This window comes from Notolabrus celidotus, chromosome 4 (assembly GCF_009762535.1).
Source record: "Notolabrus celidotus isolate fNotCel1 chromosome 4, fNotCel1.pri, whole genome shotgun sequence".
NCBI classification, from domain to species: Eukaryota; Metazoa; Chordata; class Actinopteri; order Labriformes; family Labridae; genus Notolabrus; species Notolabrus celidotus.
The window spans coordinates 36,248,476-36,266,125 of NC_048275.1; the positions used below are offsets into that span (position 1 = coordinate 36,248,476).

The window sequence follows — 17,650 nt, forward strand, 5'->3', positions numbered from 1 at the left end:
TGAAGTGAGAAAGGAAAGCCTTGGCCACCAGAACCTTTGAAGTTTAAAGTCCATGAAACTATTCACACTGATCTCAAACTTTTGAATAAACTGAGCACGTTAGATGAAATGCTGTGTTTAGTGACGACCATGTTATTCATGTTACTGCACAAAGCTTTTTACTAACTGTTATTTTTCCTGATCTCTAACTTTAGATTACACTGAAGAATGGAAGCAGGCTTCAATAACACCACCTACCAAACAGACTTCAACAATGCCAGAAACCTCACAGGACCTCAGGATGACATAGATATGTATTTCATATACTATGTTGTGCAATGCATAGTCATCAGTATCGGCCTTCCTCTGACGCTCGTGACCATCTATGCTCTTTTCTCTCTGGTATGTACTTTGTGACTTTATTTACTGTCTGTGTCATGTTTCTGTGGAACTGTGTGCTTGTCTGTAGAGGATCTGGATCTGGGTTTGGTACTAGCTTTGATATCAACCCAAAGATGATGTGAGTTTATACACATGCAGAATGCTTCTGCTTACACTGTAGAGGAAGAAACGATTAATCACACTAAACTTGGTCAGTAAGTTTGATTAAAAAAGGTCAAAGGAGTGTTCAATTCTCTCAATGTTCATGGTCGTCAGAGGATGAAGCCAACCTACTTTTTTATTTCATGACTTTGGACAAAGAAACAGCAAAACATAGTGTATTCCATCAGTTATCAACATTTATGTTTTAAAGAATAGAATAAAAACTATGGAGAAGTGTTACACTTTTTGAGTATTCATGGTCTCCAGAGGCTGACTTTCCCTCACCATTAAAGATACTCTTAAATTAACCAGAGATGGACTTTTTGTGAAATGTCTGAAGTGTCTATAGATATACAGTGTAGGGCTGGGCGATAATTCAATAACGATAATTATTGTGATATGATTTTTCTCGATATATAAATATAAAACATTTTCAATAAAAATTTGATATAAATAAACATATAATAACACCCCCCTCTTAAAATGGAGGGGGCGCTAATTTGAGCCTTAAACGCTAGTTGCCAAACAACAGAAGAAGAAGGAAGCATTGAACAGCCAATCATGTTGCAGGGTTAGAGGTAGGCGGGGCTAAAAGACGTTCAGAGCTGAATGTAAACAGAGCTGAGACGAGGGACAGCGACACTGAAGAAAACTCAAAACCTAGCAGCTCAAAGCAGAGTCGTTAGTCTGACACTGAGTCGACTCTGTGTTAACTAGTAACTTAATACACTTCATTAAATATACTTTCAGGATGTGGGTAAAGGAAGAGCACAGAGACAACTTCTGCTGTTAATTTCTAACATGTTTAATGTCCACCGTGACTGCAGGACAACTGAACACTGAATAACCGTGATGCATTCACTGCACTGTGGGAAACAACATCACTCTGCCTGTAACCCTTAGTAACCTTAAAGAGAAGATCACCACTCAAAACAATACTCTATAAACTGATACACAGAACACAATTTGATATATCTTTGTTGTAAATTTAAATGAAATTATGGAAGTAATCTCAATCTGAGAAAAATAAGAATCTACAAACTAAAACTTCACAAAAATCTCATCTTACATTAAAGATCTGCTTCCTGTTAGCAGCGTCAGAAATGATGGATTCAAGAAGCTCATCAGAAACTAAATCCAGATACAAACTAACAAACTGTCTTCAACTTTCACTCAGGACCAAAAATCTGACTTTAAATTTAAATCAAATAATGATTTGATATTTATTTTGATAATTATCGATATCGACTGATATGAAATATTTTATCGTGATAACATAATTTTCAATATCGCCCAGTACTAATACAGTGGATATCAAAAGTCTACACACCCCTGTTAAAATGTCAGGTTTTGTGATGTAAAAAAATGACACCAAGATAAATCATGTCAGAACTTTTCAACCTTTAATTTGACCTATAACATGAACAATTCAACTAAAAAAAATGTTTTAAATCTTTTAGAGGAAGAATAAAAAAATAAAAAAATAAAATAATGTGGTTGTATAAATGTACACACCCTTCCCAAACCTTTTCTCTCACGCTCTTACGAAGAAAAACATCCAAGCCCGGCAACATGTTTCAAAAACACACATGAAGTCTCCCAAAAGCATCAAATGTTTTATGGTCTGATGAAACCAAGGTTGAACTTTTTGGCCATAATTACAAAAGATATGTTTGTCATAAAAACAACACTGTACATCACATAAAGAACACCAGACCCACAGAGAAGCATGGTGGGGGCAGCATCATGCTTTGGGGCTGTTTTTCTTCAGCTGGAACCAGGGCCTTAGTCAAGGTGGAGGGAAGTATGAACAGTTACAAACACCAGACAGTTTAACACAAAACCTCCAGACCTCTGTTAGAAAGATGAAGATGAAGAGGAATTTCACCTTTCAACACGACAACAAACCAAAGCATACATCCAAATCAACAAAAGCATGGCTTCACCAGAAGAGCATTCAAGTTTTGGAATGGCCCAGCCAGAGCCCAGACCTGAATCCAGGTGAATATCTGTGGAGTGGTCTGAAGAGGGCTGTGCACAGGAGATGCCCTCACTATCTGATGGATTTGGAGCTTTTCTGTAAAGAAGAATGGGCAAATATTACCACATCAAGATGTGCCATGCTGATAGACTCCTACAAAAACACTGCTGTAATAAAATCAAAAGGTGCTTCAAACAACTATTAGTTAAAGGGTGTGTACACTTATGTAACCACATTATTTTAGTTTATTATTTTTCATTCTTCCCCCTAAAAGAATTCAAAAAAAATGTTTCAGTTGAATTGTTCGTTATAGGTCAAATTAAAGGTGGAAAAAGTTCTGACATGATTTATCTTGGTTGTTATGTAGGGTTTGTAGGACTGTATAGGGTCCGAATGACTTCAATACACTTCACTCCAGGGGTGTCTGTTAAAACACGGATGCCGAAACTTCTCTCTTTCAAGGATTTATTCGGAATTGCAACAGTTCAGAACATGGGACTCACTTAAGCGTGGTTCTGTAAAGAACAAAATAACACACTTTAGATAACAAATAATAGCAGGTATTGATATTCAACTTTACAATATGTATAATAATATCTTTCATAAATGCACACTATCTAATATCTATATCTACTTGTTAAACTTTATGGATAACGTTCAGACTTTCACTTGAGCCACCTGCATCAAGCTAACCAAATAACTAACAATTAACTTCACTATTCTTACTTATACTATAAATCTAAACAGACCAATGCACTAACAGCACAAATAAACACAACTTACTTTCCCATAGACGCACGCAACTTTGTCTGTCAACCGAGCAGTCAATCAGTCTGTGTTCACACAACCATCCACATTCACGTTCGCTGCACTCCTTTTTTCCTCTGCTGCGCGCTCCCGCGTCAGGTATCCAGCGCGTGCCCGCGTATGACCGTGGAGCGCGCTGGAGCAGACAGTCACACTCTGGCTCTGTATGCAACAGACGTCCAGCTCCAATATGACGGCCTTTTGTACATTGGTCTCATATTTTTACATCGTAAAACCTGGCATTTTAACAGGGGTGTGTAGACTTTTGATGTCCACTATATATTGTTAGTTCAATGTAATTTATAGTTCACATAAAACATAATTAACTTGTGAAAAATCATCTTCTCCATTAGTTTCAGGATAGTCCCTGACATGTGTGTAAAGTTATAGAGGTACAGTTTCTGAATGCAAACATGACACAACCCACCCTTCAGCCTTGTGCTCCTGTTTGACTGGGTCAGAGTGCCCCCCCCATGAGAGCATGAAACACAGGTCAAAGTCTGAATACAGTGAAATGCCAAGATGTCATGAGAGTCATAGTTTGATGAATTATGTCTGTTACTGCAGAGAGTGATGTTTACTTCTACCTCTGTTCTTCTGCAGGTACGCCAGGGTCAAGTTGCTCCTATATACGTCATCAACCTTCTCATTTCAGACATCATTCAGCTCTGCTGCCTGATTGTATATGTGTCAAATCATGAGACTCCCATGACTTGGACTGTCCACAGCTTTGGTATAATGTCGAGTGTTGGCTTCATGGTGTGCATCTCACTGGAAAGGTAAGGTCTGTTTAAAGCCGTGTGTAGTGCTACAGTGTCTAATAATCATGTTTCTGAATTTTCCTGCACCTCCTCAAAGACCGTGTGTCCCTCTGGTTTTGCAGGTACCTGGTCATCGTGCACCCACTGTGGTACCGGTTCAAACGAACCATCAAGATCTCTGTGGCGGTCTGTGCCGTGGTCTGGGCATTCCCTCCTGTTTGTTTCCTTATTGTGTTTCCCAGGGTTTCTGATATGGTTGCAATTATAGTACTCTCAATTATCCTCATCATCCCCTTCCCACTGTTCATCTTCTTCCTGGTCAGGACCCTCAGAGCCCTCTCTTCCTCCGTCTCGGTCCGCTCTGATGAAAAAAGACGAATAGTTGGACTTTTGGTGGTGGTGCTGCTCATTTACACGCTGCTGTTCCTGCCCACCATCATTAGGTTTCTGTATGAGGCGACTAGCTTTGAGTCTTTAACGTTTTCTTACACGACCGATATGTTACTTAGTCTGAGTCCTCTGGCAGACATGCTTCTGTATATTTTCATCAGAAAGCAGACCATGGGAAACTGTCTGGCCTCTGTGTGTTGTTGCATAGAGGAGAGCAATGATCCCACCACATCAGCAGTGGATGTTGACGACATTTAGACAGAAAGCTTTAAGGAGGCAGAGAGAGAGAAGAGAAAACAGAGCAAATGTACTCCATAATCAGAGTATATCCAAATGCATGAATAAGGACCATGTTTGTCATGTTGTTAATCATCTTTGAAAGCATGAAAACTAGCTTCACACACTTGTGGATCTTTAATAAGTATATCTTTTACTTCTGCAGCAACCAGAACTTAGCTTCATGACTCCTCCCACTCCTGGAGTCAATTAACAGACACAGTGATACAGCTGCTAGGCAATTCTGATTACTACTGATAGTTAGCATAAGAAAAGCGCTAGGCTAACGCAACTTTCCATCTCTATCCAATTCAACCTGAGAAGGCATTTGACAGAGTAGAGTGAGGCTTTCTGATAAAGGTCTGGGAAAATCTGGTTTTGGGGCAGAATTGATCAAATGGGTTAAAGTGGTCTACACAGGGCCGAGAGCATCAGTGCTCACCAACGGACAAACGTCCCCCTTTCTTCAACTCATACGCTTCCATCTTCAAATGTTCTTCATGGCACAGAAATAAATCACATGATGAATTATGTGTAAATGTGTGTTTTCTTTCAAGTGCAGACACAAAAGTGAAATAAACCCAGTAACCTCTCACTAAACTACACATGGACTGTGCAGAGGCTACTTATATAAAGCTAAAGCTCTGTGAACTCTGCAGGACTGAAACAGAGCAGAAACACAAGAACTCTTAAAGTTTGCATGTTTAAATAAATAGATTTACAGAGGTGGGTAGAGTAAACCGAAACAGTACTCAAATAAAAGTAGTTACTTTACAATGATGTTACTCAAGTAGAAGAGTACTCGTAGAAATAAGTACTTGAGTAAGAGTAAATAAGTACCTATAAAAAACTACTCAAGTAGTGAGTAACTTGTGAGCAGTATCATATATAAAATTGTACTGTATTGAAAATGCTAATAACAATGTGAAGTGCACACTGCCTTTAATAAAGTGACATAAATAGGAAAATGCCAAATGAATGCTGTTAGGCATGGTTTACCTTCAAACATTAAAGTAAGAGGAGCTGCAATGTGCACAAACTAATGTACCTGCTTTCATTTTTTAAAACAGGCTGAAACTTCAAACTGTGTCTGAGATGTCATCAGAACATGGGACATTTAATGATCTATAAATCTATAATACTACAACATTACAATACAACAGATATCTATGCCTTCCAAACTTTATTTTTAACCTTTAACTTATTTTCAGTATATCTTACTGAAAATATAACTTGAAAATACTAAAACATAGAACATTAAAGTGTTTAAAAAGGCCTGAACTCAGTCCTGAAGAATCTCTCTGAGGTGACTGTTGAACTTCAGAAGCAGCTGTTTTTCCTAGCATGCTACCTTCCTCTTATAATTTAGTTTAAATTACTTTCCAACATTTATAATATGTTTTTAAGATTTAATGTTAACCAGTATGATCCTTAGCTTACCTCACTGATTACTCACCATGACATGTTTTTAAGATTTAATATTAACCAGTATGATCCTTAGCTTACCTAACTGATTACTCACCATGAAATGTTTTTAAGATTTAATATTAACCAGTATGATCCTTAGCTTACCTAACTGATTACTCACCATGACATGTTTTTAAGATTTTAATATTAACCAGTATGATCCTTAGCTTACCTAACTGATTACTCACCATGACATGTTTTTAAGATTTAATATTAACCAGTATGATCCTTAGCTTACCTCACTGATTACTCACCATGACATGTTTTTAAGATTTAATTGTTCTATGTCTAAGCTCAAGATTTCCACCTTTTAGAACAGAGTAAGCGGCGCATAATGTGACTGTTGCTCCTCGTCATTTGGAAGTTATGAGAGAGTCTGGATGTTGGGCACAGAGTAAACATGTTCCTCCAAAGGCGACAAAGGTATAACGCAGCCTCTCTCCTCAGCTATTGGGGAAGGAGGGGGCGGAGCTACTTCTCCGTTCATTGGGTCTCATTCATGAAAGGTGAGTAAATCTGTGTGTAGATTTGCACAAAGAAGCTCACGCTACAAAAACTCTACTCCGGATTCATTAATGGCGTGGGAAACTCAGATTTGAAGCAAACACGTGTAAGATCATGAATGACAACCCATCGTAAATTGACAGCGCGCTCCCGGTGATCATAAATTAGCATGAATCCCCGCCCATGAATATCAAATAAACACCATGTAAGGACACAGACCTGTGCATCTGGTCGGCCTGCCCTGCAATCAATGCGCAAGGAAAGAATGATGGAGACTGAAAAAAGAACTTCTTCGAGGCGGAGATTGAAATTCTTTTGGGCGAAGTGGAATGTAGGAAGCACATTTTATTTTCTATGGATATAAAATGATAAGTCTCTACATATAAAAAACATACATTTGTATAGAAGACTACATTCTTACCGACAAGCCAGCCGACTCTCACAGCCCCATTCTCCAAACGGGTACCAACGCAGTAAGCTGTCATGCGTCCCACCGGGCCACCGAGCCACCGAGCCACAACGTTGAGCAACACACAGTTTGCATCACATATCAGCTGCACATTCACGGATTGAAAGTTTTTCCGGTTTATGTATGCAAATACATCATCAGATGGAGCCTTGATGCGTATATGTTTGCAGTCTATGGCACGATGACATTTGGCGTGTTGGCCAGCGCCCTAAACCCCCCCTTTACCACGATTTGCCGTTGTGCTCCATAGAGGAATTGAATGTACTCTGGCCTTAATTCAATAATGCCGGCAAGTACTGCCGGTAAAATGCGGCTCATTGATGGCTGGGATATTCCAGATCTATCTGCCATCTCCCACTGGAAGGTCCCTGTGGCTAAGAATCCCAACATGGAGAGCACCTGTAAATGTGCGGATATGGCGTGGCTTCTTTTAGTTGGCCTGGTCAGATTAGGCTCCAGTTAGTCTGTGTGGTTTTTAACATGTAGTTCATCTTCTAAATAAACCTAATCTAGATCTCAAAGCTTTAACTGCCAACTTATTTGTTGTAAAAATATGTTAAATATATATTTTTAATATTTTTTCAGTTTAAATTACATGTCTCAAAGGCATCTGCGTATTGTGTAAATAACAGAGAGCAGTACGTATTAAAATTGTAATTTCCGTCAGTGACCAGAAGTATTTATGTGTATTCCTACATTTACACAAGTGCTACACACAGTGGGGAGCAGGTGTAGATTTTGTGAGTAGTTACTCACAGATCAGAGCTACTAAAAGATTGATGAATGTGGAAATCTGCGTAAATTTCTGCTGCACACGATTTACACACAAATTCGTGCTGCTCACGTTTCATGAATGAGACCCAATCAGTGTTGAGGTTATTTATAGCTCTGGATCAGAAGGAGGTGCGTGGGAGATCAGCTGAGTGTAAAAAAATATAAAATGAAAGAAATAGGAACGGTAAAAGCAGCGACTGGACAACCCAATGTAACAAAGTAAAAGTACATCTGTTTTAACATAAATGTACTTGAGTAGGAGTAAAAAGTACTCTGCAAAACAAATACTCTCAGAAGTACAATTTTTTTTAAAAACTACTCAAGTACATGTAACGGAGTAAATGTAACTTGTTACTACCCACCTCTGTATATTTATCATGATGTGAAAATGTGCTTGATGAACACTGAGACTTCAAAAGACAGAAAAGAGGACACAGACTACATCAAAATGATGAAATGGTGCAAAAAGGCAAAGATTGGTGCTAAAAATGTTGTTTACTGCTCAAAGTAGTCTTAAAAATAACATGAAAAAGAATCGTGATAAAATCCAGATCGTGAAAAGATGATATTTTTCTACATTGCCCCTAATGGAGAACATTTTCCTGAAGAAGAAGTTAGAGTTAGCTAATGTTTACCCGGCTCGTAACACTGCAGCCCAGAGAACTGAAGACATATCATCAGGTATCCAGAACATTTAGGGACAGGAGATTTTATTTCATAAGCCTGAGATGATCGCACATATCTGACACTACCTAGTTACTGATTAAAAACACATTGTTAAAAGATAGAGTATTCATGTGTTACTTTAATGTTTCAGGTGAATAATGTCAGCAGGCGCTGCTGGCCCTTGGGTCTTTTCTCAAACTCAACTGTGACCCTCCTTGGAAACAGTTTGGACAGCCCTGGTCAAGGGGAACGACACAGGGCACCCCCCTCTCACCCTTATTGTTTACCTACTCTCTAGAGCCCTTGTAAAAGTCCTAAGGGCCCAAACAAGAAATCAAGGTGTGAAGGTAGGCGGCACAGAACGTAAACTATCTTTGTATGCTGATGATATTCTCTAGCTGTCCTCAGATCAAACTCTGTCACTCCCTGTTCTTCTGGACACAATCCAACAGATCTCACAGTTATCAGGCTGTAAAATAAATGGACACAAGTCTTTGGTTATGTAAAAAACTAAAGAAATACAAAATCACAACAAATTGACATGGAAGCAAAATCATTCAAATTGAACTAATGCTAACAAAATGACATTAATAAAAGGGTAGGACTCTTGAGGTGGGGAGTGTGTTACATAAGGTCCTGCAAGTCAATCTGAGACCAGAACTAGTTTAAGCCCAACTTCTTCTGAAGTGCCAAACTTCTTAGGAGAGCCAGACTTCAAAAACGGAGAGCCAAAACAGAAGTTGGAGTGATAGCAGGCCACAACAACCAGGGCCTCCCTGTCCAACAGTCATGCAGCGTAGCCTCAGAGCATCAGATGGAGGTGCGCAAAGGCCGCTGCTCAAACCAGGGAACACATGACCAGACCCAAACAAGCCTCCGGCTGAGGGAACCGCTTCCTATTGCTAACTCAGTGAGCTGCACTGCAAATAATTTGTCACACTTGTCAAGATTTGAATTCTTAGATTGAGACATGTTAGATGAATGACCTTGTTTTTAGAGTTATTTACTTGTTTGTAATCTTTGTATGTATGGTTGAATCTTAAATTGATTATGAACATGTCTTTTTGTCTCAATTAGTCTGGGAATCTTAAATTGAGTGAATGACTGTTAAAATAAGCTACATTGGTTGTCTCACCTAAAGTCTCATCAAAATAAAACTTGTTCCAAGATTGAGTAACAACTTCAAGTTGATTTAAGAATAACACATACAGCATCTCTTCAAGACACAGTTCAGCTTGTATCTTATTGATTGCTCATTTTTCTGCAGTGCTAAATGGTAATATATTTGTTTTGGTTTGGCTCTAAAGACTGTGTTTGAGCCATATTTGTATCAATGTTGTGTCTGTGGACTGTTTCATTTTGTTTGATGCACTTACTTGTGTACACACTAGGTGGTGGGTGTTGTCAAGTAGGGTGCAGAAGGCATAAAGAGAAGAAGACCCAATCAGTGGCAGGTGAGCTGCCTACCGGGTTAGCAAACAGTTTTTGACTGTCGTCGTTATTGTCTTTGTGTGTACGTTACCCTGTTAATTATTCTGCAGGTTATGTTGGATGTAAGTGCAGCTTGGTTGGCAGAGCATAATTGTGTGTCGATGTAAATAAACCCGTTTGATGTCAATGCACAGAGTTTGGACCGTCATTCATTCATTCTGTCGAGGAGGACACGGGTCAACTGAGTCCCAGAAAAGCAGCCCCTCTGTGGCTTAGAGGGTTTTGTTTTGATTGGTGAAAACAAGCCACTATAGACTGTTTGAAATGTCTTGAAGTAGCATCAACCCTGAGCCACTATTAATAATGTTCTTGATGTTATATGTTGTTAATCCTGACGTTTATTAAAGGTTGCCAGTAATCCAGCTTGCTGTTGTGGTTTCTGTAGAAACATTTCAGAGGTATATTCTAAGAATAAGACCTGGTTTAAAGATTTTAGTTTTAGTTTAAGATGGATTAGGGTTTATTTAAGATGAGCCAGCTTATATCAAGAAACAGTGTAATCATAGTTTTCTAATAGTGAGTCATTTCTTACTTAAAGTGGTGTTGTTTTTCTTGTCCCCAGGCCTTCATTTGCTCAAATTAAATATACAAAATAAATAAATGAGATTTTCTTTGTTTATATTCAGTATATTTGACTTACAGCTGAGCTGTAGGAAGTTTGTTTTCAAGTAGTTTGAGCTAAAAGTCAGCATATTCTACTTACTTCAACCCTTTCTAATACTTTCAGAGCCTGCTTATTTCTAGATTTAACAATCTCATTTTAAGATTTCTTATCAAGTAAAATGAACTTGCTGCATGGACAGATCATTTCACTAGTTTTAAGAAATGTTCACCTTGAATTCAGTTTTTTCATCCTATATTTGAGCTACCCTTTTTTGCAGTGTGAGCTGTGGAGGTAGCATGCGCCACAACAGCTAAATCATGCCGAATGATGTCTTCTGCCACACCAACCAATTTCCCCGCCACACCAGGCTGTAGCCACGAGGCAGGTGAGGGGACAAAGGACACCTAGAGTGAGGCCCGCGTAGGAAGCGGTTGACGGGCCACACCCAAGAGAGATTGAGTTGGATGGTGGCGCTGGCATTTGGGGTGTGGGTTGAGTCACTGTGGCTAATCTGGTGGGGGGCATGACAGGGGTGGCCACAGGAGACTGTTGTCCAAGAGCCAGCAAGTCATACTCAAATGAGCACTCCTCCTCAAAGGGTGACTGTTCCACAGACAGGGAGTAATGGGAAGGGGCACGACTGGGGGAGTCTACTCCAACCACAGCCTTCAACTTGGTACGATGGACCTGTCTTACCCTGGTCAGGTCATCTACTGGCCCGATTGTGTACACAGAGCCACCTTGGCTAGGTGCCCTCAACACTTGATACTTCACAGAACTCCACCAATCCCGGGTCTTGTGGGGCCCCCTTTGCACTAAAGTCACGCAAGAATACAGATCTTCTCTCTCCTCCTCTGCTGCAGAAACCTTCATACACGCCTTCATAACCTCCAGATTGGACTATTGCAACAGCATTCGTTACGGCCTTCCCTCCACTGACCTCAGAGAACTACAACATGTCCAGATCTCAGCTGCCTGGTTACTAACCCACTCCCGCTCCAGAGCTCACATCACAGCCATCCTTCAGCACTTCCACTGGCTCCCCATACAGCACCGAATCCACTTCAAGATCCTGCTCAAGCCCTCAATAACCTCGCCCCCTCATTTAAAAACCACCTCAAGACCTTCCTGTGCAATACAACATCTAACCTCTACCTCCGCCCCACCTCTGTCTTTGTTCTGTTTGATTTATTTGCTTTATTACTTTATCTATTTACTCCATTGTCCATATGTAGTTTAGTTTAACTCACATAGTCAGTCCTTCTTTTCTAGTCTGTCCTCATGTTGTTGTTTTGTCTTGTTTTTATATTCTGTCTTTGTTGTCCTGTATACAAGCTACCCAGAAGAATGACACTAAAGTTTGACTTGACTTGACAATCAATCAATCTTTATTTGTATACGCCAAATCACAACATCTGTAGATTTGGGGATCAATGCCAGGCCTCACTCTTCACATACTGAAGTGTCCTTGAGCAAGGCACTTAACCCCAAACTGCCCCTGTGCCTGTGTCAGCGGTGTGTTGGTTAATACTGATGTTTGTTTCACACAGCAGCCTCTTCCATCAGTGTGTGAATGGGTGAATGGGTGAATGTGAGGTAAAAGTGCTTTGAGTGGTCAGAAGACGAGAGAAAGCGCTCCACAAGTACAGTCCATTAACCATCACCGTGTGTTTTTGGTGGCTGTTGTTGATGGAACAGCTTGCAATAGGCAGGTTAAATCTGTTTAAAATGATATGGCTTCCAAAGTTTTTGTTTTTATTCTCAACAGTACCAACAGCTCCACCAAAGATGTTCTTTAAAAAAGTGTACTCTGTTATTACTGAGTTCATGTGGGGGAAGAAAACCCCTAGAATCAAGAGGAAGGTTCTGCATGTATCTAGGTCTGAAGGAGGATTCAATCTCCCAGATTTAGAGCTATATTATTTAGCCACTCAAGCATTTGACTTAAATCATATTGTTAAAATACCTTAGAAGAGCAGTGGATTAAGGCTGAAAATGCACAGGTTAATCCTCAAAACCTTTTCTTGTATGTATTCTCAAAATCTAGGAATAACAGTTCGGCCAATTTCATGGTAAAAAACTTGACCTGCAAAAAGCCAGCCTTCAAAAACAAGAAACAATATACAAAAATTGGGGGTATATTACTTAAACTAAGCAAAATGATCTGCCAACAGAACAAGAAAAGTTGGCTTGTCAAGACTTTCCAAAACAAGTTAAAATATCTAACCTCAATGAACCCAAATACCTTCATATTAGTGTATGTTTACTGATAACAAGTGCATTGTTCTTGATAGAAATACAAAATCTGAGACTTCTTTTCTCAATATGTTGAAAAATATTCTTAAATGAAGTAAATGCTAAAGTCATTATCATTTTATTATTTTTGGGGGGGGCTTTTACACCTTTTCTTTGTAGAGGAGAGGACAGTGGATAGTGCAGGAAAGTGGGAAAGAGTGGGGGAATGACATGAACCCAGGCCAACCGCTTCATGGGCGCAGAACTGAACCATTAGGCTAAGTCCACGCCCAGGTGCCATTATCTTGACATAATGACTAGGCATTACATTTCTTGAAACCAGCAAAGTTATACTAAAAACTAATTCACTTTTCTTGATGGAAAGACCAAAGTTAAGAACATATTTCTCATCATATAGGATCATTTTCTGCCTTGTAATTTGGAAGAACTTATCTGAATGTAATTATTTCAGTTTGAAACGGATTGAAATGTTAAATGTTTTAATATTAAGTGTCAGTTTACACGACTGTGCCAACTGTACGAATACATAGTAGTACATATGTTCTATTGTTTCATTGAAAATAAAACAGTGGATTACATTTGGCTGTCATTTGTTTTAATTGTGTGAAGAGATATTATTGTATCAAAGTCATGATTTCTTATTTCATGCTTGAAATAAGAATTGATTACTTTGAAAAAGAAGTGTTATACTTGTGAGTGTTGATGAAACAGCTTTGGAACAGTTGGTATTCTAGTTTCAAGCATGTATTACTCAATATAGGTCATAAAATCTCAGTAACAAGCTGTAATATCTTACTGAGATCATTTAGGACCAAAACACTCAAAACAAGTGAAACACTCCAACATAAAAACTGCTTAGTGAGAAAAATGATCTGATCAGGCAAAACATAATCAACTTTCACCTTATCTGAGATATTCAATCTTACTTAGATTTCAGTGTTTGCAGTGTGGCAGCCAGTTGGGAAAAAATGAAGAGTATGTTCAGTGAGTCAATATCAAATCCAAAACAAACTATTATTTGGGACAGTCCTGTCATCACTCTACAGAACTCCCCTTTAAACTGGTCTGCATGGAGGGAGAGAGGTCCAGAGACTATTGAAGACCTGATCAGTGGAAATAAGTGTATCTCCTGGACCGACCTTCAATCCACTTTTTGTTTATCTAATGAAGAATTGTTCAGGTATATGCAGCTTAGAAGTGTATTTAAAATGTTTGACCTACATTCTTACACAGAGCAGAGTGATTTAGAGGAATCTATTTATATCAGAAACATGTAATCATTTAATTAAAGTTTATAAGGTTTCACAGAAATCATATTCTGTTGAAACTACATTGTAAACTAGAATAAATTAATGGAACCAAGATTTAGAGAGGAAGGATATCAAACTGAGATGGAAGGACTGTTGGAGTTTAACAAGAGATATTACAGTCAATGGACATTTCATTTAATCCAATATAAAATAATGTACAGAATTTACTGTACAAGGGATAAAATCAAACAGTATGACAAAAATGCTTCAGGGAACTGTCTGAAATGTTGACTCACAGATTCACTGATTCATGCATTTTGGAGCTGTAGTAAAGTTCAGAGGGTTTGGTTGAAATAGAGCGTTGGTTGTCTGAGGTTTTGGGAGTGGAAATTAATTTCAATATTTATATTTGCATCTTTCAAGATGTCTCACATGTAAGAGTCAGATATCCACAAAGCTGGGTTATTCTTTTTTCCTCTATTGTATTTAAGAAAGTTCTTTTAAAACACTGGAACGCTACATGTCCTCACTCACTTAAACACTGGAGTGATGAACTGAGATATTATTTAAAGTTGAAAAAATCATCAGCCCTTGAAAAGAACAAAATATTTGATTTTGGAAACATATGGGGTAAAGTATTACACACACTCAGTTCATGTGTTTTAGTGAGAGTACTGAAAATTTGATTTGTGATCAAAGATTTTCTGTTATTTGGATCTATTTTTAAACAGCTAACATTTATTGAAAGAAGAAAAAAATCATGACATTTTAGAGATGGAGCTTGTCGGTGTGAGGAGTTGTTTTTTCTGTTCTGTTTGTGGATCTTGTTTTTGTTTGTTTGTTGTTTTGTGTTACTGTTAGTTTCATTGTCCCCTTTGTTTTATTGTTTATTTGTTTTGGTGTCATGTGTATGAGGTTAAATGTGAATTTAATAAATTCTACCATCAAAGGAATAGCTTGCAGACTCGTGATAACGTTTCATGCATTTAGGTCAGTTAATAAGAAAAACCTCAGAGAGAGATGTTGAGGCCTCAGAGACCCTGGATCTATTAGACCTGTTCAAACACACTCTGCAAACACATTTGATTCTATTACACATCAGACTCTCTATACAGACAACAGTGTGACAAATACAGAAATACAAACATAAGAAACAACATTTAGTTTTCACAAATTTATTCTAATTTTTTGTGTGGGATAAAACCGGAGCTACCCGGAGAAAAACCCACGGAGGGGGGGCAGCAGCTGTTTAGGGGGGCGTTCTCCAGGGAGAGATCTTGATAAGTTCTTTCACCCAAGTCTCATTGCTGGGAAGGGAGGGCCCTGAGTTGTCTTGGAGGGACAGGTTCTTCATTAGTTGGGCCAGATCAGTCTCCTCCTTGACAGCTTGATGGTTGGGGAGCTTCATCACCCAAAGCTGCTCCCGGACCTCTTCCAGCTCTTTCAGAAGGAGGTCACTCCACAAGGTTTGGGTTTCCTTCTCCTTGGTGAGCTGGTCCACCTCCTCCCTGAGCCTGTCACTGTCGTCCTTTTGTGATTTTAATTTGGAGGACAGCTCAGTGTGGCTGGTCTTGGCTTCTGCCAGCCTTTTCTTCAGGTCCTCCACCTCCTCCTTGGTGTCTAAGGCCTCCAGCTCCCAAAGCGGGTCGCTGACCTCGTCCAGCTCTTTCATGAGGCGGTCACTCCATCGGGTTAGGCTTGCCTTCTCCTTGGTGAGCTTGTCCACCTCCTCCTTGAGGTCTAAGGCCTCCAGCTCCCAAAGCTGCCCCCTGACCTCGTCCAGCTCATTCATGAGGCGGTCACTCCACCAGGTTAGGTTTGCCTTGTCCTTGGTGAGCTTGTCCACCTGCTCCTTGAGGTCTAAGGCCTCCAGCTCCCAAAGCTGCCCCCTGACCTCATCCAGCTCATCCATGAGGCGGTCAATCCACCAGGTTTGGTGTTCCTTGTCTTTGGTGAGCTGGTCCACCTCCTTCTTGAGCCTGTCACTGTCCTCATTCTGGGATATGAATTTGGAGGACAGCTCAGTGTGACTGGACCTGGCTTCTGCCAGCCATTTCTTCAGGTCCTCCACCTCCTTTTTGAGGGTCTCATTGGCCTCCTCCTTGGCTGTGAGCTTCTGGTTCAGGTCTTTTATTATGCCAGTGAACTTCCCTGTGGTGTGCTGCACATAATAGGTGAGGTTCTGAGGCTGAAAGGAGGGCTTCAGGTGTTTAAGTTGTTCTTTTAAACACCTGTTCTCCTTTTCACACTGGAGTCTCTGTTGTCGCTCCTCCTCCAGCCTCTCCTGCAGCTCCTGGACCTGGCTCTTGGCAGCAGGATACCTCTCCTGCCGTTGTGGTGGGCGCCTCTGATTGGATTGAGGATGAGGTTTGTCTTGGCTTGGCCAGCGACAATACCTGCTGATGATCTCCTCCAGAGTCTCATTTGACTCGTCTATATCCATTGGTTGGTACCAGCTTGTTGGTTCTGAGTTTGCCATCTCTCTGTTGTTTTCGTATTGTTGCTGTCTCTCTGACTGTGTTCTCCAGATGAATATCTGTGAAGTGTGTGTGGTCTGTCAGCTTGGTGCTATATACATGTAAAAACTCAGACTCTACATTCTAGATTGCATTGTGACACTTTCCATTTTTTAAGTCCTATTGTGACCTAATAGAAGCATTCCAGCCATGACCTGCTCATTGAATAAAAACAAAATGCCCCCCCAGAATCAGCATGTAACAAACCCTAGACTGACTCCTCCTTTGTGAAATAAAACACACATTAAACTCACCAATGAAATGTTGAAGATTCCTCTGGCTGGTCCACAGAAGACCAGATCCTGGTGTTGGCATGAAGCCCTCATGTCTTAAAAACAGGGCTGGACATCTCTGGTTTGAGGCCGATACAATTCGCATCCTGATACATTGTCAACAATCCACTACATCAAAGATACATAATTGAGGGAGAAAGACTCACTGTGATCTCCTGTGGATTTTAACTTTTCCACAGCAGGTGAATCGTAGTGTGGCAGGGCGGGCTAATAGCTAAAGTTTAAACAGAAATTGTAACCGGTAACACCGCCTGGGGACCTGCACCCCAGGAACTACACAGCAACACTATGTTATAAATAAATCAGGTCACACAGGTAAGAACTGATGAAGGCAGAGACAGGGGGTCAAAATAAGTTCAAAAGTTGATTAAATCAAAGGAAAGAAAGGCAAGACTTCATTCATTTACCTGAGGAGGAGAAAGAAAGGGAGAGAAATTAAACAGTTAAATAATAAAGAAATAATGAAGGTTAAAGAGTATTTTATTTTACAATGTTTAAAATAGTTCTTCTACAAAAGTTACAATTATTATTATTAAAAACTACAATGAACCCCCAACATAAACTAACCAGCTGGCCCACCCCGTCCATTCTCACTCTCACTGTATGCTCTGAGACAGTGTGTC

At 39.8% G+C, this 17,650-nt stretch overlaps 2 protein-coding genes and 1 long non-coding RNA gene across 5 annotated transcripts in view; 1 reads left to right on the forward strand and 2 right to left on the reverse strand.

Annotated features, from left to right (window-relative positions):
* Positions 1-207: 207 nt before the first annotated feature.
* Positions 208-4,874, forward strand: LOC117811869 (G-protein coupled receptor 4-like). The gene is made up of 3 exons (XM_034682356.1): positions 208-381; positions 3,914-4,089; positions 4,194-4,874. Exons 1-3 carry the CDS (start codon positions 208-210, stop codon positions 4,717-4,719), a joined length of 876 nt encoding a protein of 291 aa, XP_034538247.1. The 3' UTR covers positions 4,720-4,874.
* LOC117812143 lies at positions 2,957-3,404 on the reverse strand. Its single transcript, XR_004631146.1, has 2 exons — positions 3,287-3,404; positions 2,957-3,018 (listed from the first exon to the last, which is right to left on the reverse strand). It is a non-coding gene; the product is annotated as an uncharacterized LOC117812143 (long non-coding RNA).
* A 10,503-nt stretch (positions 4,875-15,377) lies between the features above and the next one.
* Positions 15,378-17,650, reverse strand: part of LOC117812140 (myosin-6-like) — a 28,417-nt gene continuing 26,144 nt past the window's right edge. For 2 of the 3 annotated variants that reach the window (XM_034682756.1, XM_034682755.1), the window contains one exon: positions 15,378-16,184. In XM_034682756.1, coding sequence (XP_034538647.1) covers positions 15,468-16,184 — 717 coding nt within the window. In that variant the 3' untranslated portion in view covers positions 15,378-15,467. Of the gene's footprint in view, positions 16,755-17,650 lie in introns of all 3 variants that reach the window. The other variant, XM_034682757.1, reaches the window with a different exon arrangement.

What these genes read in the sequence shown, in the direction of transcription:
- LOC117811869 (XM_034682356.1), top strand. Translation starts at nt 208, where the DNA reads ATGGAAGCAGGCTTCAATAACACCACCTACCAAACAGACTTCAACAAT. An exon ending in TCTATGCTCTTTTCTCTCTG is followed by an intron (nt 382 to 3,913) that starts GTATGTACTTTG and finishes GTTCTTCTGCAG; the next exon opens with GTACGCCAGGGTCAAGTTGC. An exon ending in GTGTGCATCTCACTGGAAAG is followed by an intron (nt 4,090 to 4,193) that starts GTAAGGTCTGTT and finishes CTGGTTTTGCAG; the next exon opens with GTACCTGGTCATCGTGCACC.